Source organism: Zootermopsis nevadensis, unplaced genomic scaffold (assembly GCF_977971745.1).
Source record: "Zootermopsis nevadensis isolate Lab colony 2312 unplaced genomic scaffold, Znev_1.0 Znev_ptg000061l, whole genome shotgun sequence".
Taxonomy (NCBI): Eukaryota; Metazoa; Arthropoda; class Insecta; order Blattodea; family Termopsidae; genus Zootermopsis; species Zootermopsis nevadensis.
The window spans coordinates 18,591,254-18,615,074 of NW_028259192.1; the positions used below are offsets into that span (position 1 = coordinate 18,591,254).

A 23,821-nucleotide genomic window follows, 5' to 3' on the forward strand; every position below is an offset into this window, starting at 1 on the left:
GGTGTACAGATAAGTAAACTCTGCACATTATTGTAACTACATACATACACTTTATACATACTATTCTTTTACGTCCCACGGATGGATGGTGTGATAATGCCTTTTTATTCTGGGACTTTCACTTTTTACTTTGTCCGGAGATAGGGATTAGCTCTATCTAGTGGGCCCAACTGAGTAGGAACCTGAAGACGGAGATAGAGTCCCATCTCCGAAACGTCGTTTTACGTTTTATATTTACTAGACGATGGATAATATCCAAAAAAAAAAAATTCTATTGACTCTTCACCATCGTCAAGAAGTTTTAGATTTGATATTGTAACTACTGCTTGTTTTTGCACGAGGTATGAAGCTCTAATAGCGAATGTAGTGATAGAATAGGCCTACTGATGACATGTAACGCCTGCAGCAAAATGTTCAGACTACACGTTTAACACCGCTGTCGGAGAAGTTGCCGCAGTAAGTGTACTATCTCTGGAACTGAGTGTTCTCTTGAGTGAATTAGCTTTCTCCTTAGAGATGCAAAGTGATTCTTAAACGACTCTTTAAGAACCGATCGGAACCACTACACTAGCAGGTAATTATGCATTAACTGGGCGAGTTTAAAAGTGCGCTGCAGTTTCTGGACAGTAATTCCTTCAGATGAACACCGGAGAAGCAGAAGTTCGGAAAGAAATAAACAATGAAAAAGGGACTGGTCGTGCTGCTACATTACTGTTCCGGAGGAACCACAAAATCTCCGGACACTGCCCCGTATTCTGCCCAAGGGTTTTACCCTGAGTGAAGAAAATATCTCAATCGGTCACGTTGAAACCATATGAGTCCACAATAGTCACTTTCGAGAAAACTATAACAAATAACACGGTAGCAAATGCACTATTTATTTTACGCATGATTTATTTTTTCCGAAGTATAATCAGGAAGTATCTTAATGTTTGGATACACTTGTAATTTACTAACATACGTATTTCGTGGAGTTATAAGATAAACTTATTTTTGTAGTTATGAGTGCTCTTTTCCCTGATGGAGACACCAAGTACCTCGAAACGTTAGTAAACTTCTACAAGACTACACGACGCAACAACCCAGAAGACAGCCATCTTCATACTCGACGCCGTGAGAATATCAGGACTCACTAACTTTGAGCTTCGGTTTTAAATGCATGTAGGCAAGAAGTCGTCGTAATGCAATTGACTACATTTAAAACAAACACAACCTGAGGACTTGAACCCACGACTCCATGAGCTAAGGATCATGCCCACTGAGGTGCAACCTTACATGTTCTTGATTGGATAGTTTGTACGTCGTATTCGGTTAGAGAAACCGCATGATCAGAAGCAAAGTGATACTGACGTGCAGACTCCGTTACTGATGTCTGCTTTCACAATGTATAGCAACTCGACGCTTTTCATGGTGGAATTTCAAATTACCGCGAACATCAAGACAGAAGACCGAGACGAGAATCAATAGCGAGCTGCAAACAAACTGTCCCACTTCCGTCACGAGGTCAGGGCCGAGCTGCCCCAGCATCCCTCTTCGCAGCGAAGGACTCTCTTGTCGCTTTCACAGCCTGTAGGGGCCCGATACAATTTTACCAGTTCACGGTCATTTAAAAAAAGTATCGAACGACTCTCTGTAACAGAGACCTTCATAGGTATCTTGCTGTTCCAGACATTCCTAAACTGCAAAACTTACTTTTTATGGCCACAAAAATCCACATTAACCCCGTTCCATCAAGTTTACATAACCTACAAAGCATTTGCATTTGAACATATCTTCCCATTTTCGTTCAGATATATTTCCGCCGTGTTATTGAACAGAAAACTTTTCCCGCTCCTTTATTGGTGTGGGCCAAAGATAGAGTGATATATCAGAACTGGAACATATATAGCCCATTGTGTTCGGCATACTTTCATATTAACTTTTAACACTAAACTGCGTTTGCTATGAGACCAGCCAAGTGCAGGTCACAGAATTATTCTTTGTACCGTATCTCCGAACAAGTGACTTCCAGGTTAGTAAAGCAGATTCCATAGTACCGACCCGAAAAGAAAGATGAGTATAGCGTGGTAATAGAATGATTCCCGGAGCGGATTTACCAAGATGGATAGTCGAAAGAGTGGGTTTACTGACTCGGTAGAGAGGTGAGTTTATCAGAAAGAGACAGGCTTCAGTTTCCGGCAGGACAGAGTGAGGCACCGAACATTTCGATACAAACAGAATTTTCCTCTTCTCTCCTCTCTCTCTCTCTCTCTTCCCCCCCCCCCCCCCCGGTCCAGGAACTGTATTATGACGACCAGTCCTGTTGTGGGATTTGAGGTCCTCACGACAGTGAAGATGTAGATGTTGTTCTTCTGGGGTACGTGTGACGCCGTCCGGACTCGCAGGTAGTTACGAACCAGTCAACACGGCGTCACAATCCAGAACAACATCGACGACCAGTATTTTTATTCTTCTCAAAGCCCGACCTGTTTACTTACCGTGGTACCATTAAGCAACTGCACGCAGCAAGGTATTTTTTCTTTTAAGAAGGTGAAATTCGCTCTCAGGCAGTCAAGAAACTTAACTTTTTTGAAAACGAAAGGTCCTTACTCTGTACAATACAGCCTGCGAAGTCCAACGCTCTGTAGCATTTTATTAATTCGCTGATTTCTTAAGGTGCATCCACACTGTTCCTGCTGTAGAGATTCGGGGTGACTGTTGCCGGTGTATACAGATAGCTGCTCTACCGACCCTGTAACGAACCGCTTGAGCCCATGACTCTGGTTCTTTGCGCTGATTAGGTTCGGGCTCGTGAAAACGTCCACATTTCCGGAGGCACACGAGCACAATCGGTCTAGACGCACGTTTACGGCGAACAGTTGCTACTAATTTTTACCGCATTTGATGAAATAAATGTGGGCCTACCAATCAAATTCTGAAAACTCTGGCAACCTGTAGGCTGCTGTGCGTAATATGTCAAGCTGGCACAGGAAATTGCTCGACGCCACACTTCGCACTTATATGGGCTTCAGAGTTTTTTCCTTGTAAACGAGCACTTAAATGTAACGGATAAACTGTAATGATCAATATTAAATTCACGCTTTCTTATTTCTGTGCCATCCGTTTATGCCCTGGAACTGATTATTAATTTACATCCAGTACAGTACTATGCTGTCCGTAAGACCGCACAGTCACTTGGGTTGCCTTCAAATAGGCGCAGGTCAGAGATCAATGATATGGACCGGAACAGATATCCGCGAATTAAGCTCTGATGGAACAGAAAAGCTATTTATCGAAGTGAAAGCCGTTATTTTCTTTCTCAATTGTCCTGCCTTTTCTATAAAAACAAATGTTACTCATCTGTTTCATTGCTTGTTTCTACATCACTTTTATTAATCCATTTTGTCATCTCTGCGTCTCTCGGCACGGATATTTCCATATTTCTGCTTCTGAGAATTTCAGCACAAAATTTACAGTAATTTGAATTACTCCTAAAGTGGTTAATTTGGATTAATATAGATGATATACGTCCTTAGGCCTACAACAAACAAGCGTAAATGTAGAACGTATCATTATTGTTGTTAGTAATGGCTGAGCTATTAATAACTAGGACGTGTCTTAAACCGATTACAAAGGATGTACGATTTGACTCAAGAATCTCGAGTCTCGAGAATGTTGGAACACACTTGCGGAAAAGCGGTCTTGGATCATATTAGTGTAACAATTACCTATGTAATCTGGTGTGAAGAACACCTTTTGAATGTCAGTATACTCCAAAGAATACAACTTTCCAATCTTGTTCGGTGCTTCAACTCCAATAATTCAGACACTGGAACTAAGGACATACCAACCGCATCAAAATTACGTGCTGATGAAAGAATCATATTTACATCACACACAGATTTAGGGAGTGAATCATCTTCGTGGCATCGGGACATTATGTAGCAACGTATCATCGTCGGGTCAGTAGTTCTGTGTAGGCCGATCATCGCTTGGGACCGGGCAGTGGGTGCAACCTTGGCCTGGTGCCCGTTGGTTGCCATGGGGACGCAGTCTCTTATCGACCCATACAGAGGAGCCTTTCTTTCTGACGTTCATTCCGCACAAATCGTTTCGCTTATTCGTCGGATTATCTCTGTATGTTCGAGAAGAAGTTTAACACAACATGAACAGCTATAGGGCGATCAATAAACGTGACCCCGACAGGTGGATAAAATATTCTCATTTACACGAACATGGGGTCAGGAGATGGATTTCTTGCGCACTTTTAATGTAGGCAATATGAAAGATTTATTCGAGTTTGTTCAGGCCGGAGAAGGTAATATTACATTTTCAACCAGAAATGATCTAGTGGCGATTACAGTTTGAATGTTCATGTGTGTCTTCCGTCCCCTAATAATGTGTTTTCTCATTTATACACATGACGTAGTTTGAGTTTCCTTTTGTTTGTTTACGAGACACATTTCGAAACTACACAAGTTTCAAGAGATATTTGTACGAACTCGTTCATACCAAATTTTAACAAAATTCTCTGGCATGGATACTGCCTCTTGTTAATACGTTTGCTCATTCTTTTATGAAGGGCGCTAAAAAGAGTTGCGATGCTGATATGAAAGGAAAACTTCCGGCCTTTTAGTGAGAACAGAAATAATTCTTTCTCTGCTCCAGACCCCTATTCATAAACTTCGTTATCTCACCTGAGGAAAGTCTGCTGAATGGTAAAATGCTCAGGTATAGAAACGGGTTACTGACAAAGAAACAAAACTATCAACTATTATGGCATATGATGTGCACACAATCACACGTCCCAAAGGCGTGAGTGCAAATTACGTACTAAAAATTGGATAAAACAGTAGAATAACTCACTAGTACAGCCCTTGCCTTGTGTCTCAAAGGTTCCTATTTCGTATCTCAGACATTCAATATTTTCTTTCGCTATTACGATGAAGTTCATGTCGCAAAATTAACTATTCGTTAAAGCGTAAAAGTCTCTTTTCGGAAGTCTGTAGATAAATTACAGAAGTTGGCTATACTGACAGAAATGTTCAATCTTTTCTCCATTTCCTCCAAGCGAATACATGGTAGAACCATAAAACAGATCTGCCATTTTTCTCTTCCTTTCCAGTTCGAAGTTCAGATTGAAAGTACATAACCTCAATTTCATGTAGCGACACTAAGTTACCTACCAATCTGTCATAAGCGAATAACACTCCAGACACGCTCTGCGAGACACTTACTGCAGAATCCACCTTAATACTTCAAGTTATTTATCACCGTAATCCATTGAGCCTCTCGGTAAAATACGTGTTTCGTAAACCACATTTCTCCTGATACTTGGTTCATAATCGCACACGTATAAAACAGTTTCCCTCTCCCCGTTGTTCTGATACGTAGTTTCTTGCACTAAAAATATAATATAAAGATGCAGCAGTATTCAATATTTCGGTTGGATAATTTAAAACACTAATGAAAATACAAATATAACTCAATTTATAACACAAAATATCTTCGAAAATACAATATGGCATCAAAAGAAAAATCAACTAGTATTTAGCGGTACGTGGTGGAGGCCGTTATTAATTTAGTCACATGCTGAGTTGACCTGATAAAATAGAGCGTTCCGAATGTCGGATAACCTAAGGTCGGAAAATCTGGACTCTACTGTACATTTTCTTACACTGTGTGAAAATATAGCCATTCTTCTTCGAATAGATGATATTGAAATCGATTTCTAAATGTTGGTATATTTCTACTAAAGTACTTGGCGCTACAACCCAGAAGACAGCCATCTTTGTACTCAACGCCGTAAGAACCTTAAATCCTATTAATTCGTAGTTTACTGGTTTTGACCTTTTAGATTTTGGCTTAATAATAATATGAAACGCATGTTGCTAAAAATGGTTAAAACTGATTTGGTAATGCGCACAGCAAAGGCAAGTGTTTGGAAACTACGAACGACAGCGTTCGTTCAAATTGTTATAAGTAAAAATCCTGAGAAAATAGAAGTTTGGTGGCGAGCAAAACTGTTGAAGCCAAATGCATTTTCAGAGCGTTGTTTCGTGTACAGATTAGTCGTATATTTCAATTTTTTTCCATAAGAGCAAATTACCACTTCGGTTAGATCACAGACGTTGCGTATTTGTGTTGGAGCTCTTTTTTTTATTATTTATTTATTACGAAACTGTACTGGGCGGCGTGAATTATCCAACTATACACTGCAACGCTGGGGCCATGATTTTAAAATCATGTTTTATAAAGAATGGACAATACACAGGCCCACTTAGGTTAGTACTTTACTTGTAGGCATGTGGCATTTTTAGATCCCGTGTGCCTATAAGCGTCTTGTGCCTTTGTTTTTACAAGCGTGTATGACGGATTTCGGTACCATTTGTTACAGGAGCTCTTTCTAAGTAGTTCAGTATTTCTATTCAATGTTTTTCTCCCTTTTATGCGTTCTTTCAATAAAGAGCATATGACGAAAACTGATTGCAAGTTCGTGCAAGTCAATTTCATTTCTGAAAATACACAACACAGTGTTGACGAAATCTGACACTGGTTGGGGGGGGACACTAAAAGTTGTTTGGTGAATTAATTTTGGTCATTGTCTGGGAATAATAAAACCTAATTTATTTACATACAACTCAAATCGAATTTTTACAAGTTTTCACAAACACAGTTCTTCGAACAAAAAATTTGCAGTTATTCAAATACACACGCTTTACCATCAACCATCATCTACAGGCCTGCTCTCCACCAAATATTAATCGGGAGATTAAAATCAAGGAGGAGGGCCTATATCCAATTTTCGTCGGGAAACCTGAAGTGAAGAAACATACTACTTGAAAGATCTCTGCTTGTCTCAGAGGATAATCTTAGATCAAATCTTACAGAACTCGGGTTGCAGGGTGTGGACTGAATTTATTTGGCTTAGGATAGGGACCAGCGGCAGGGTCTGGCGAAGCCGGTAATCAAACTTCGAATTCCACAAAAGGCAAAACATTTCTTGAATAGCTTCTCAATCTGGACGATGCTATGTGGAGTTAGTTATGGTTAATATTCGAATAAAAACGAGGAGAACGGATGACTGTACATTGTGTTGTCTTGCAACATTAGGTTTACATAAGCAACAAGTGTAGGCCTAAGTGGTATACGAAATCACATTGAAAAATATGTGTCGTCTTGCTCTATTGAAATTATCAAGAAAGACTCAAAACGACGGACTTGAAATTAATTACAATAATGTTTGGAGTAGTGCCACAAGAAACGCAGATGCTTGGCGTATGTTTACAACATGGACGTGATTCCTTTGCCTTTTGTTTCCTTCCCACGACAGAGGGCTGTAAGATGTACATATCCATTAATACCTATGCTTCTGTTTCGCTCCATTTGTACAGATCCATTAGTAGCTGTTCGGACATAAGCGTCTTCTGACAGTATCTTCCTGGGAGGATTGGCAAAACTCATGAATGATTCATAGGAGGTTTGGATCAACAATATAGATGAAGTGATTCTCGCAGAACGTGAAACCCAGTTTAGACATAACGCAGATCACGTACCCACACATTAAATGAAGCAGTACCATAAAGTGAACTAGATCAATGCACATGCACTTGATAAGATTAAATGCGCCACTTAAGACTATATTCCTATAAGCATGTTCAAATTTAATTTCTTTTGTTGTTCACAGTGTCGGACTACTAATCTGAAATTTGTGTTAGATACTCTGCTTGGTAACGGTATTAAATCATTCGTTCATTAAACATAATAGATGTTCAACTTACTAACAATCTAACAAAACCAAAAGTTAGCGTTATTTGTATGCTGTTTAGAAAATGGAATTTGTTAATATTTAGGTAGCCGGGAAAATATGTTACGATTACAATAATTTTGAACAAACTTTTTCCATTTATTGAACGAAATATTCAGAACAAATTTTAAAATAACATTGAAGGTATTCATATTACAGAAAAAGAGCCAGATGAACGAAAATAGAACTCCGGAATAAATAATAATTATCAGTATATATTCCATAATTTGTCACGCATGGTTCACATCATTAAAATCAATATCAACTGGAGAATAAATAAATACACACACACACATTTCACTTCTCGTCCGTTTAAGGAAATGACGGAACTAAGGGCACAAGCCAGAAAATTGTTCTGGCTTCGAGTCCCGGTACATATGTTGGGTTTAGGGTTAATTTCTCTCTATGATATTCCACCATACGTACCGAATAATCAGGTCTATGATAAGCTTTCGGGCAATAAAGACTGGCGAATGTGTAAGCATTTGACGAATTTTGCTGCAGTATCACTGCGGGCACTGTGCTAATATGTTTATTTTTCTGAGCAGTCTGTTCTTGAACGTCAGACAGCTTTGAGACTTTTTCGTAGAAAGGTCATGATGCAGCATAGTTTATCCAGCCTCCGACAGGTTGTCCCCCATCATTTGCACTTTATAAATCGACCTCCTATCCTCAATACACAAAATAAAAAGGAAAATGAAAATTTCTAATTCTGTGGATCGGGAAATCAGGCCGATTCTCAAAGGAAAGAATTTCCTTGTTTCAGGAGACGCAGACGTCAAAGCAGAAGCTCGATCCGACAATGACGTCACGACATCGGAACTTGGGAAGATTCCTCCTGTGACTGACGTTGCGGTCCGCGGCGCAGACCCGGCGGTTTCCCATACGACCTCTGCAGGTTGGAGCGCAACCTTTGTTTTTTGCATTGTTATACTCAAGCGGGAAAAACAAACATTTATATTCATAAATATTTTTATCTTACTACACTCTACTAACTTTCTTTTTGTTACGTCCTGCATTTTACACTCCCACGGCATGTTTCGGCGACCGGCACACGATCATCCTCAGGTTGACACTCGTAAAAATGTTAACGCTGCTATTGATTACAACATACATACTTAGACTACTTAGAGTTTTCACAGCGACTAACAATGATCTTCTCGGGCTATCGGTTTTTCACCTCATTCAGAGTTCACGTTGTATTTTCTCGGCTGTGGGCAACGTGTATTATTGTTGATGATTGTCAACGTTTCTGTAAAACATACTGCCTCTATCCTCAGGGTACATGGAGGCAATACAATCATCTGAAATGTCGGTAACCAGCTACAAGATTAATACTGTTTCACAGACCAGAAAAGAACAATTTAAAATTTGAAGGGAATTGCTGCTACTGAATTTAACTTATATATTGTACTCACATGATCAGGATTATGGAATTATAGTTTGCAACTCGATAGTCTATGTGTCATTTATGACTCAAAAATTGGGCTGAAAGGTTGAAAACACTTTATTGTGTGTAAATCAGTGGTGGCAAATCTAAGTCCAAGAATTCTCTAAATAATTATGTGCCAAGGCACTACAGTATAGCGAAAGACACTATTATCTCAAACTAAATTAGATACTTCTGCTCGCAATGTCAGCAACGAGTACCTAACATGTTCTCTTCCTGGGATACCAGACCGAGGTGGACTAGAGGTCAAACCAGAGGGGATACATTTTACCACTCACAAACACAAGTTTATTAATGATACAAAATCACTGTGTTTCAGAAGCGGGAAGATTTCTGTCTCAACAGCAGCAGCGCTACATCGTGGAGACCATAACCATGACCACGGTCACGGAGAGGCGCATCGTACGAGAGGCGGACCATGGACCCCGCAGGACACGGTCGCCGCCTCCCGACACTGACAGCAATATAAGTGGCATTCTTAAAGGAGGAAAGCTCTGGAAGACTAGCGAGTCTCCTCAGACGTCGCTGAGCGAGGCAGACGAGCCGTCCGACGAGGTCGACAAGAGGTCCGTGCGCTTCTACGAGAAACAAGACGGCGGAAAACAAGCCGAACAACTGGATCACTCGGATCAGGAAGCCGAGATCAAAGATCAGGAGGCTGCAACTCCGCAGCCAGCAGAGGAGGCGGCACCGACCTCCACCCAGAATCGCATCGCCGATGAGGTGCGTGTGGAGGATGCATCATCGCCAGACTGCACAGAGCTTACTCTCACCTTCAAGTTGGGACAGCACCACGTACTAGTAGCCAACAGTTTACAGCGACCGAATTCAGCAGTGAGACAACTCTTTCCTGTGCCGTCAAACTTCCTACTACATAACCGATCAACATCTGACGAACAACCAGTTTCTCAAGACACGATAGAAGGTGCGGACAGTGGCAAACAAATCGAAACAGTGGTACCTGGCGGCCAGCACCAGTTTGTTGTTACGGCCGATTCCCTGAAAATGTTTGAAGAAGCTAAAAGGACGAAGCTGGCCGAGTTTTACGGTGCTTGCGGGAGCCCTCAGGGCCAACACGGCAACAGCCAGTCGCTTCTTGTAACAAGCGACACCGACGATGACAGCTCGAGGTCACAGATACGCAGAACCATCGAGAGAAACATTTTGAGGCGTAACTTGCTGCGATACGAACCTGGCAACAAATACCGCTTGCGTGGCGGTGCGGCGAAAACAAGGATACAACAGAATGAGGAAGACTCCCTCGAGGAGCGGATACGAAGGCTCACCTGTGATTTGGACGATGACGAAAATGAGCAAAACGAGGAAGTGGGCACTGCGGATGAACAAATTGGAGAGGCCGGGGAAGTGTACGAAGATGACACGGCTATCCCACCAAGAGCAAGTCCTCAGGGGGAGGAGACACGTAAACCGATGCCCACAGATTCGTCCGCGAGAGCGATGCAAGAATATATCACCTCAAGGAGTACTGCCGACAAGGCGACATCCCCCTCATCTGCTTCTGTTACGTCCTCATCGTCGACTAGTTCCTCCACATACAAAAAGTTGACGGACCTCTTCGCGCGAAAGACCAACGCAACATCCGACGACACGGCCGCTCATACGGACTGGAGTGGACAACCATATCACCAACACCATCATCAAGGAGTACCTCTGGACCTTGGTAATGGTCTCCCTGCACCGGCCACAAGCCCTGGTGATCAGCATAAACAAAGTCACTTTGTGGGTCCAAAGTGCGCTGTGTCGCGTGCGAGCGTGACGTCAGAAGCCAGAAAACAGTTCTTGTCGACCTTAGCGCCATTAGCAGCGTGTGTCACGTCTGGATCTGCACAAGGGGATCAAGATGACGCTGAAGGTGAGAATGGTGGCGACGACTATTATCATCAGCAGGTAGTCGTGACGTCACCACTGTCCGTTGCTATACCGGGGGACAGGATGTCGGTTGCTAGTTGTAGTACAATGACTGGAGGGGAGGAGTACAGCCTTGATGATATTGACGAGGTACTAGTAAACGACGACCAGAAGGTTGGTGCCCCACAGCCAGACGTGGTAGCCGGAACACCAGGTGGGGGCGGGGCAGAAGATGCCGTCCCTACGTCACTGTCATCTTCCACTCCCGTAGATGAGCTGGCGCTATTCGTCGAGCAGGACGCGGGGCGCATAGAACGCATTAAGAAGCGTTACAACGACACCAACAACAACGACGACGACGAGCACGACGACTACGGCTTCAACCGACGGCCTTCTGTTCGTGGGATAAAGCCCCGGTTCGGATCTACCACAGAAATACTGCAGCAAATGCAGTCTCAGCTCCAGCCTCCTGCACTTCTGGCGTGTCAGGCCCGCAGTCATGTCACGTGGCCCTACCAGGAGCATCCCGAACAGTCGAGCTCTCCTACGGGTGAAAACTGTGGAATGCCTCGACGACGTGTGCCGTTGGGGAGAGGAACAGCAGTAATGCCGCCACTGCAGGAGGAACTGGGCCCCCCTTATGGCAACTACAGTCCTTCAGGAATCCTGCAGGTTATGTCGCCCACAGACAGGAAAGACCGGCGGTACATGCAACCGGTGATGTACCCCTATCAGCAGCAAGTCAGTCCCTCGACCACCCAACAGCAAATCATGAGGATAGGTGGCGGCTGTGCGGACTACCAGCAACCGGGCACGAGGACACCCCCCATACAACATCTCCAGTATCCTGCGGCATCAAACTCACCACCCCCACCAGGTGTTTCCAGGAATTACCCTACCCCTAACGATGTCATGGCGTCTGTGATCCAAACTGATGGTTCCACTCCCCCGCCAGGGCAGTACCACCACTACCCAGGTGGGTTCCAAAGTCTAGACCGCAACGCCTCCAATCTAATGACTTATGGGCGCCGCATGACCCCACCTTCTGGTGTTGTGCAAATGAGGATATCGCCTGTTGCGTCTGCCACATCTCCGGTAGGGCTTCACCACCACCACCACCACCACCATCAGCCTCCACAGGGATACCCCAGTACCGGCGTTGTCAATTTATCCACGTTCAACGATCCGAACCTTACGGCAATTGTAGACCCTCACTACAGCATCACTGCTCACCCGCAAGCCTCGTCTTCCACGCGATCAAGTCCTCTTACGACATCAGTAATCAGGGTGGGCCATGGACAGCAGCAAACCATCCGGGTGCCTTACCCTAGCGGTACCCCAGTTCAAGTGCATTTGCTGACCCGCAGTGGCAATGAGAGTCCCCAAAGGGGCTCCCCATTACTTGCCACAAGGCCACAGTATGTGGTCGCGCGCGGAACGCAGACACCGGCCCTGTCAGGTTCGATTGGTTCGCTGTACCAAGTGCCTCCTAATGCGAGGTATTACCCGAATGGCGCCTACATGCGGCAATACCTCCCACAGTCTGCTGCCCAGCTCTCTGGTTCGCCTCAACAGGGCCGCGGCCCCATGCAATACATCCCCGATTCCAACAGCGCTCCACAGGCATTGTCGCCAGGTTCGATGCCCAGCTCCAGGCCTTATGTAGGTGATGGTCTAAAGCCGCCTCAGTCGTCCGCTGGCGGTAGGGTATACCCCGAAACGAAGCAGCCCAATTACAGCTCCGGCAAGATGGTGACTTCCCCCGTACCTGCTGCTGTGGTTGCCGCGCCAGTCCCTTTCAATGCGGGTTCCCCGACCAGGACAACTGCAGCTAGCGGGGAGAGGGGAGTTCCAGAAGGTGCAGCCAGCTGCTCACCTAGCTTCCCACAGGACGCAATGTATCAGGGCCAGCCTCCAGCAACAAGTGCTGCTGTTCCAGACAACAATGCTGCAACCGCGTCTGTATACTACGCTATGAACGTCTGACAGGGGCAGAACAACGAATATAGTCATGCCTGTTTCTACTGGAGCTCCTGTAGCACCATGGAGCAGTAAGTCCTGGCGATGAGAACTGGAGTCTCCAGAACCAGAACAAGTGATAACACAGTGCAGCATGGCGACAACTCACAAGAAAGGCCTAAACAGGTTATGAGGAGTCGCGGCTGGGCAGTGTTCAGAAAATCATATTCATTCTGCCTCAGGATATTTAAATCCCAGTACATCGAAACAAATTACACATGGGCAAGTAACTGTACAAATGGAAACTTTGGAACATGAAACATACGGTCTATGAGACACAGAAGTTAAATGTGGGAGGAACCATTACACGGTACATGCAAAACCAGTTCAGAAACCAAGTTGCTCTTATGAAACATAACTTCACCCTTTTGTATTAAATCTGAAAAAATTAGCAAAGCAAGATTTGTCAACCTGTATCAAATTAATCATCAAGGAGGCGTAATTACATGGCAACTAATGCGGATAAAGACTTTATACTGTGAAGTTGCGCTTTTATTGTATCGGTGTGAAAGTTCTTTATGACAATTTCTCTTTGCATCTTTTTTTAACTGAATGGATTATTACGGTTATACTATTTTATGCCGCGTGTAGAAGTGGACAAACTATTCAATGTTTTATAAAACCATCACGTTACATGCCATGTCACGATTAAGTTAAACTCGTCCACCAATTGTTTTGTTATTTTATAAGTAATCCGACCTCATATTATTAACAACCCAGTGTGACAAGTCACACATCTTCCTCGATTGGCATGTACTTGATTAAGAGTGGTGTTGCTAACGTGGAGGAATATCGTCTTCAGAAATCAAAATCATTCAGTCTACAGATGTAGGATAAACGCCATTAACTCATAAGAGTTATATCAGAATTCTTTCATAAAACCGAAGATCATGTTCGGTACAAAAATTGTAAGAAATGCATGTTTTAACAAGCTACAACAATCAGGATTGTAACTACAGCACCGATATCAATATTTTCGTCACAAATTTGCAAACTTAAAACTCTCATCCTTTTACCTTACGTGAAAACAATCAGTGTGCAAGAAGAGGCATTGAGGAACGGAGACGAAAACATTCTTGCGTATAGGTTTCGATATAATTATTAATTTTCAACATAATGCCAAAGATACAAAATGTAGTGGCGTCATCTTTCACAACTGTGTAAAGATGACAAATAGCCTATAGCTTCAACTAGAGCAGAAGAGGGGAGTTTAGCCTTTTCTTGTCTGTAACTTCATGTCTTTCAAAAATCACTCCCACACTCAAACCTCCCCCACCCAATATAAAACTATTATGTATATAAATTACAATGTCGTGTCACATATTGAAACAGCATATATATATATAAAAATATAATTATTTACATGAATATATTTAAACAAGAAATGATATTAAATGTATTTCTATAGAACGATTCCAGTATAGGACCATTTCAAAGAGAATGCGTATCTGAACGCGATAATAAACGCAAGGGTAAAACAAAAATTGACAATTCTCGTGCATTGGGGTCACGTAATAATTTAACTAGTTGTAGGTTTTAAACAAAAGCAGTGCGTACAGTACCTGCCAGATGTTGGACAAACACCGAGAGATATGTTCAAGTTTTCAGACAGGACACTTTCAAAATAGTCTTGTCACTGTCACCAACTTTTGGTTCGACTGTACGGATACTGAGCGAATACCAAATAACAATGTTATTATTAATATAACAAATATTAATAGTATTATATATTATAATAATGATACAACAAAAATGTGCTTTCAATTTTCCATATATGACTACTGTGTCTGGGTGTGTATATATAATCTATGTTATTGTTGGTAATGTTACCGATATTGTTATGTCCATGTAAGTGTAAAATCAACACTCGCTCACAGAGGTTCACAGTAAGAAAAGTATTCCTATTTTTCTTACCACAAAAATCCCAGTTGTGAACTACTGATTGGTGAGACAGGTCACACGAGATTAACAAATTATCGTAATACTGCAAAACTAAGGCTGGCTCTCAAAATTACATGCATTAACTGTTTACTTTTGACTCACCCACTAGGCTAGAGGGAGAATATATTGACATCAAATGAATGTGAAAGACTAGCTCAACCAGGGAATACAACAGTTTAGATAGAACCAACTTCCGAAAATGTGTGGTTTTAAGAACACCTGGACAATTTACAAAGCCCAAAAGAACAATTTTACACAATATTTTTTTCTTTGATTACCTTCTCATTTTCTTCTATCTGGTTATTCTTTTCCCTACCTTCCTAGTTCTCATCTCCCCATCGGGCTTCCTAATTTTCTTCAATATCCATCCCCTATAATGTAACTGTGCGTTCAGGTGGAAAGGGGATATTAGCTGTGGCATAATACTTATGATATAGTTCATTTGTGGCCAGGCAGCTCGCCGAGTTGAAAATTCACCGAGGCGACGAAATATTTTTCGCTCAAATCAAAATCTAGCTTACTGGTCTTGAGTAAGCTAGAATCACATAATCATTCTGTCATATATCAGCTCTAAGATTGATACTGCAAAAAAATATATAACACAAAGCATTTCTTACATGTTATGAAATCAAATACCTCAACACTGAACGACAAGTGAATCTCATTCAATGTCTATAAATTTCCTAAAGTAATCCGAAAGTAAGTCACTTTAAGGCTCACGCCTTGCAAATGTTCATTAAGAAAAATGGGTACCAGCCTTTGTGTCGCAATCTTATCGTTGATACGTCTTATTCTCTGTGGTCTGTTTTAAAAGAACCTCTGGAGCAAGTATTAGTGGCGTATCAGTCTCATTGTGTCACATAGATAATGGTGCCAAAACAAACTAACCAAAGTTCTTAAAGTAGACGTCACTATTAGTTCGTGATTAATTTGTTCTCGGCGTGATCACATGATCCAGAAAGTATAAATCCTGTGTTTCCTGTATGAAGTCCAGCGTAGCAATGCAGACTACGTATCAATGGCATAACATGGAATTACTAAACATACAAAGAACTGTAACATTAATTGCAGATGCATCTAATTATTTTATGCGTTAGTAGCAACGAATCATATGAAGTAACAAGCATTCGAAATCATGACACTAACTCTTACTTCAACTACGCATTCAAACGGTTTCAAATCATGTATTCACATATGTATTTCCTGAGGCCATAAAACGGCTGAAACATGCGCTTTGAACTGCACATTCAACTACGAATAGGCGCTTGGTAATTTAGTACGAAGCGTCCAACCAGTTAATTTTGACGTCAGTAAAAAAATCTCTGCTTTAAGGAAGGAAGGAGGGAAGATGTACAGATAATCCAGTTAAATCTGCAATCACATAAAGTGGCTGTATGTACTGACATTTTACTCTATATATAAGAGTCTTCTGATAGCTAAGTAACAGAAACACCCATCATAAAGTCTCGTGGAGTAAATGTGTTCTGAAGGACAACGAACGTTTTTATCCGTAGTTCCTCGGTCTTCGTGCTTACATTTGTACACCACTAGTCAATATGTTCAACAGAAAAATTTTATATACCAAAAGTCACCTTTTTTAAAAACCACGTATTTAAGGCACTTCTCGTGACAAACAAAAATTAATACAGTGAATGGACGAAATACAACAAAATTACTGACGGAACGACAGGGTCTACAGTAAAAGACGTAAATTTATAGAAAATACTCAACATACCAAGACTGCTTGATTATCTGAGACCTGATTCCATCACGAAGTTATATGAGTTTTAGTTCATGTATTTACCATAGCTTTTCCTTAATAAAATATATTTATAAATGGGGTGTTAATGAACGTCTTGTTTTTCCCACTGACGTGTGATTAGTGGTATAATTATTTGGCAGGTAAACTAACGTATATGCTGATAATCGCCGTGAATCGGAAAAAAATCTTCTGGTCTCCATAAAATGACAATTCAAAACACCCACCAATAATTCTCACGAATACACGACTCTTAAATAAGATGGAAAGGACTTGCACGTGACTTACCGCACTGTAGAAGGGGAACCATTCTTTTGCGTTCTCAGCTTAAACACTGATGTCGCGTTCCTGGAAAGATTATAAAAAGAGTCTATATAAGCAGGACATATTTCACGACATTTCGCTTCAACTCTAAAAACATAGCTAATCTTTAAAAAAACTAATGTAAACTATGTACCGCCTCCATTAACAAACAAATAATTCTGCGTTTTCCTACTAAGGGAATTTATTGGTTTCATATGATTCTCAGAGTAAACAGAGATTATTTCCATAAACAATATTAACACACTGATCTTTGTAATAGTTATGGGTTGTTTTCTTTGACGTAAGGACTGAATATTTAAATATTTAGATGCGCTTCGGCTTCAGCTGACTGATGTTTCTTTGCTTTTACTCATTTATAAGGCAAATTGAAGGGTATAACTAAAAAGGGGTACTGCATTCAGCAACCCCTCCCCCCAGCCCCCGAAGTCAAACCTTCAGTCAAAGCGATTCCAACCCTTCTGGGTTCAACTCCCAGACATCCAACCAAAGTTCCTATTCATAAAGGAAACGTTGCCTGATGAGATCACCTCCGACCAAGAGGAATAACCCCTAGTTTGAATGTTCCAAGGCAAAAATAAAAAAAACCGTTAGCGTAAGCATATCCCCAGTTACACACTAACAGTTTCAGCTATGAGCTCGCGCAAAACCCTGCCCTGACTTAGCTTCTTTGTTGGTTGGATGGCTTCAGCTGTGGGACACAGCCTTGCTAACCTGTTCGCGGTATAAACACCCTAAATGACTGGTAAGGCGGCTAAATCAATGGATGTAGTGCCATCATTTCCACGAACAATTGAAACTGTCACGTAACGTCGTCTGCCATCGCAAAGGACAAACGTTCTACCGAGATACAAACTTCACGTACCTGGTGTGTGCACAAGTGTCTCAGATCAGTTATAAAAAAATAATTTCTGCAATATTTTTTGTTCGAATTGAGAACAGATCTTGTCAGGAACACAGATTTTCATTCAATTTAACATTGCTCTTATGTTGATTATAGAATTATATTAGTGAGGGAAGTAGGTTCGCAGTGTTGTTGACTAATCAGGCGCAGGATTTAGATTTATGACAATTTTCTAGTATGAGTACTTCAAAACGAGAGCATAACCCAGGCAGTGTACAGGTATCAGAGTGACAATTTGTTTATAGCGTTTTTTTATAAGTTTATACCTCACTTTACACGTTTTCGTCTTAAGAGTCCATATGATTCGTTGTTACAGCGTTTGCTCGCCTGCATGGAAGTCAAGGGCGCCAACTTTTGAAAATTTCAGGGGGTTCCCAGGTCTGTATTTCAAATAATCCCTTCAGACAATTTGAAATGATTCAAAACGCAACTGGCTACAGAGTCTGTGCCAAGAACAAAACAAGGAATTCGCCCCTGCCGCTCTTGAGTTCCGATAATCTCGTTAGTCAAAACAAAACTGAACACACGCAACCCAACCGGCTCCACTATCAAAAATAAGGAGACGGGGAAAGTATAAACGTCCAACAACAAAAACTATAGTCTCAAATTACTACCTACTCAAGTTTATTACCAGAATAATTAAGGGGGAAACGGGTAAAAAGTTAAAATGAAGGTAAGGGAAGTTCAGGGCGTGTTCAGCTTTCCCTGAAACCGTTCAGGTGTCCGACCCCCACCACACCCGCGTAGTTGGTGCCCATGATGGAAGCAGATTAATTTTACTAGTATTAAGGAACTGGTTTCCATGTCTCATAAAAATTGGTTATTTTATTTAGAATAGGCCTCGTATGATTGGTCATAAATTGACATGTAACTAGTGCCATTGATGGTTATGTTGGACAGAAATCATACGATTGGTCGTTGTTTGTGTGCAATTATTTGTCTCTTGTGTGGATTAATCATGTGATTGGTTGTCAGCTGATAACTAATTTCTTCTTCTTTAACACACATACGACCATACATAACAATACAGTTGACATAGCATTGTTATTATATGAATAGATTTTACGTGATTGGTCGCTGTATGATTCTACATGATAGGTTCCCATTTGACTGGAGCGCATGTGATTGGTTGCCGTGTCTAAAAATATGACATGTGATTGGTATCATGTGTATGGAGTTGGCTGACATGTCGCCGCAGTGTCACTTGTCTTTCACGGAGTGGAGTGTGGCGGAGTTGCTATGGTAACACACAACGGCCCACATGATTTCTCCGGCTTCCTCTTCCAAATTTTAATGTGAATTGCTTGTTGCAGTGGCGGTTCTATTTCAGGTTTCTTTCCTGTTATAAAAAGGTATAATGACGAACTTCTTGTCCGTCAAAGAAATATCCTCGTAGCACGTACATCTTTTGCCTTGTTATGGCATCCAGACCCCTTGAAACGTACATTCCAAACAGTGGACCGCTACACCTTATCAAGCACATGCTGTTAAACTTTAACATCACAAAAAGAAGGTTCTAGTCAACTGTCTATAGGAAATACATAACAGAAACACGTTTTCTCTCTAATGTTTTATGGCAATATTCATTACACAAACATGATGGGCATTGCCCATAGTCTGAGATAAATTTACATGTCTCAGACAGTGGAAAATGATCAACATATTACTGAAGTAAGTTAATAAAAGAATCGAGTTCATTAGTATGAAATAGAAGGGTCTCGCTGTTCGCAGATGAACCTATGTCCTAAGGAATATAGGCTATTGACGAATGTAAAGTCGTTTCTCCTCAAAATGACTGTAGAAGTATTGTGGCGAAATGGAGACCCCATTTCCTCTTAAATCTGCAACCTCAGTCAGAATAATTACATTATATAAGACTAACCTAATTTTGAAGAGTGATATTTGAAGTTATAACGACGGATAATATGAAGACGGCTGTATTCTGAGATGCGGTTAGTCTCGTAGAAACTGACCGATATTTCAGATATGCGATAACTCATCGCCCTGATGATAGAAGCAGCAAGCACATTCAAAACATTGGTCAGTTCCTACGAGACTACATGGTAGAGCATCACAAAAGACAGTCACCTTAATTTTGGCGATGTCAACAAGATAATACCTCCACAAATTAAAATTAAAATTTAAACCATAAAGACAATTTCTTAAAGCGGGAATTTCCTTTTCATAAAGTAGCTTATGATATTATCCAAGGAATAGTAAAATACAGTGGAAATTAAATAATTTTTAAATCATAGTTTTTATAATTCGTCTAAAATCGCATCAACCGGTCCATAACTGGCTTCACAAAAGCTGGTGGTGTATTTAGAATTGCAGCGTATATATTCCAACCAAGGTTAATGATTATAATAATAATCTAAATTCTTCTATGCGAACTCACAATTCTAATTATTATCCAGGAACTTCAGCGCCCTCACAGGATCGATGATCACCACTGGCCTTCGTCAGAATATATAAACACGGAGCACAAATATGCTAAACAAAATATGGGCCATCTGGTATTAGGCAGCTCTCAGGTAGACGTACTTGCAGATAACACCACACTACACAGTTTACATATCAGAACAACTTGAAACATGACTCCCATGCTATAAATTCTACATTTAAATCGCTTCGCTGTCAGAATTCACTTTCGTTTTTTCAAGTGTTAATTGAAAGGAAAGACGTAACAATCTTTTTTGAAAACAATTTGTGGTTGTTACGTCAGTAAATTTGTCCCTGTGACTAAGTACTAAGGAATTAACGTCTAGAAGCTTCATCCAAACTAGACTTCGGCACTAGATAAAAGTTGAGTTTCCAGTTTCACGTTTTGTCCGCTTTATCCCTGTAGTTCACTATACAGGAGACTCGGTTTATCCTGAATCCAGTATGGACGTGGTGAAAAAGAAATCCATTCCCCTGTCGATAATCAAACCCAGGTAGTTTAGACAATCATTTTAAAGACGGAGCTGTATCGGATCAAGTTTGATTGCTGTCACACAAGACTTTCACTAGAGTCAGAACGTGTGGCTGCAAGATTATTTAGTTTGGGTTCTTTTAAGAATAAAACGGCAATTAAGTTCGCCAGCTCAAGTATTCTATCCTAAAGCTCTTATATTACTTCTATGAGCAGTATTCACAATTGAACCCGAAAACTGTATGTTAGAGGTTAACGCACAAAAGTAATTTAGGATAAATATAATATTTTCACTGACTATATATAAAATATGTCAGAAACTAACTTCTTCGTAGTTAAATAAATACTTGTAATATTCTGCTTCGTATAGTTTCATTCATACTAACAGATGTTCTTCATTGGATGCAGTATTCAATTATGATGCCCTTCCATCTATAACTTACATGCAGTGACTAATGCAGCACCCTAGAAACGCCACTGCAATCAAACGTAAATGTAATTTCATTTTTTAAAAAAGGAAAACCAATACAACGAAAACAAATTCCATATTACAAGGCACGGTGTCACGGATTGCAAATCATATTCTGTAAAGCTTTTAAAAACACGCAGAAATAAAAGCTAAATTGCTGCAGAACGAGGACGAACTATCAGCTGTTTCGTAGAGCCGTTTTAATCTGCTCGCGTTGTGCATGAAGCTGAAATACGTAAAATGTCTGTGCATTTCAGACCGTAGCTCTCTCTCTCTCTCTCTCTGAAAGGCATATGTGGCCATTACAACTCCGAAATACTCATTGGAATGTTTTTTAGTTAAAAGACAGATGGATTATGTTTCAAATTCATTGTACTGCATCAACTCAGATGGAACAAGATTACACATTTATGCCAGAATCCACATTGTTTTATATATGATAAATTTCGAATTTCTAATCTGTCAGATATCTTAAATTATTCGCCAGTAAGTTCTGCACATAACGTTACTTACAGTTTGGATATCACGTGACAAGATTCGGCACCGCTCGCTTAAATTATGCTTGCAAATAAAATAATGTTTAAAACGAGCAGTTTGATAACTGCAGTGGATCCATACATATCAAAACCAATAGACATTTATTTATTGAAAACATTACTTGTTGCTACGGGACTGGAAATTTCAGTATAAACTGACACCGGAACCTATTCTGAGATAGCTTCATCTACTTCGCATTCTTTAAGACTATTTTCATGTGATGTGGAGTGTTGGGTCTTTGGCCCTTGTCTGTCGTATGATGTTATAAACTAAACGACATTTCCAGGGCTCAGTATAATATAAACACAAGGCAGCCAAAACCAGTGAGATGTGAGGTATACAAATGTAATTCCCTCTCCAAGGAAACTACACAGACATCCACTTTAAATTATTCATCGCGTGGGTACCGCAATTGTAAGCCAGGTTATGTTCAGTACCAAAATAGATATAAAATGTAGTTCTGAAGGGAACTGAAATTTTAAACATCCTGTCTGACCCGTAATTTCACTGCTGCACTACATCAGTGCACTGAACTCTTGTCGAATGTGCATCATGTGGAAAATAGAAAATGTCACAACAACGTTACATTCAATTAATTTACTGTCGCGTCATAATTTTGCAGTTCAGATGTAGACTTAATGTAGCTGAAAGTAGAAGAGGAAGTATTAATAAAATAAAATGTAAGGGCCAGTTGATGTAAAATCAATACTTATCAATAACTGTTATTTTGTCTATAAGGCTGATTGGAATGTATATCGATATTGTACTGCTTACATTATTGTTTCTTTCTGCAAAATATCAACATCGTTTAAACAATCGACTGTGACCATACTACCGCTCAGCCCTAAAGAACTCAGTTTTAGAAATATAATGTTGATGATGAAAGAAAGAAAATTAAAGTTTTAGTTTTTGAAAAATGTATAATCGAAGTGAGTAAAGAAATGTATGGCATTGTAACACGCCCCACCGCCATACTTCTTTTTTTAAAACTTGATTGTTATACATGAGGGGATTGAACGTCGTAGCCTCAAATATAATATTTATGTCTTCCTCGATATGCTTTTTCTTGCAATCCTTATCACATCCTCATTAATTTTCCACCGATGGTGACAACTCAGCAAGCCAGACGGACAGATCTGTGCTTGTGTTTCTTACAAAACATAGAGAAAGACATTTGGAAAATGCCCAATGAATAAATTTTCCCTTGTATTTGCTCAGTACAAATAGCTTTATAACAATGACATTAACAATAAATGGGAATTTCAGTATAATACGTGCATAATTATAAACAATTAATTAAAAATTTCTGTGTGTATTACACTGTAGTAAAGATGGCTCTCATTATACACGGGAGTTACGTTCCTGCGAATCGCTACATGTGTCGAAAACGGAAAACGTATAATATGCCCGTGGGTTTTCCAAGTAATACACCACGAGATGTATTTTTCCATGATTCCCGGAGTCAAAACGGTGGGGGCGAGTCACTAAACGCAACTTAGTGAACCAGAACGGCAAGTTCTACCGTGGCCGTGGATAAGATACTGACACTGATCCTGAAATAAAAGAGCGGATATACGAAAATTAAGATGGCAAAAGCTAATGAATTTTCGGTGACATAAGCCCATGAAAGAAGTAACGCGCATGAAGCACTGGATTAAATCCAAATTTGTCAGCTTAACGGTTATAATATCCCATAGTCGCTATACTGCATTAATTCTCGTGTAACACTAAAATATCACTCCTCTCATGGCAAAACTGTCAATTTAAGCGTGAACTGATATACTATTAAAACAATGCGTAGAGAAATATACATGTACATCTTGACTTTCACTTTCTCTGGACAAATTTTGTT

At 40.7% G+C, this 23,821-nt stretch overlaps 1 protein-coding gene and 1 long non-coding RNA gene across 3 annotated transcripts in view; one reads left to right on the forward strand and one right to left on the reverse strand.

Moving 5' to 3' along the window:
* LOC110834863 (uncharacterized) overlaps nt 1-23,022 on the forward strand; it is a 104,760-nt gene extending 81,738 nt beyond the window's left edge. Inside the window, exons 3-4 of one of the 2 annotated variants that reach the window (XM_022074473.2) lie at nt 8,553-8,684; nt 9,556-23,022. In XM_022074473.2, the coding sequence (XP_021930165.2) occupies nt 8,553-8,684; nt 9,556-13,091 (3,668 nt within the window). In that variant the 3' untranslated portion in view covers nt 13,092-23,022. The remainder of the gene's footprint in view (nt 1-8,552; nt 8,685-9,555) is intronic. The other variant, XM_087340905.1, reaches the window with a different exon arrangement.
* The window catches only part of LOC110834879 (uncharacterized), a 126,772-nt gene that overhangs the window by 78,682 nt on the left and 24,269 nt on the right, over nt 1-23,821 (reverse strand). The window contains exon 2 of the long non-coding RNA XR_015532709.1: nt 17,113-17,172. This is a non-coding gene — a long non-coding RNA (uncharacterized LOC110834879). The remainder of the gene's footprint in view (nt 1-17,112; nt 17,173-23,821) is intronic.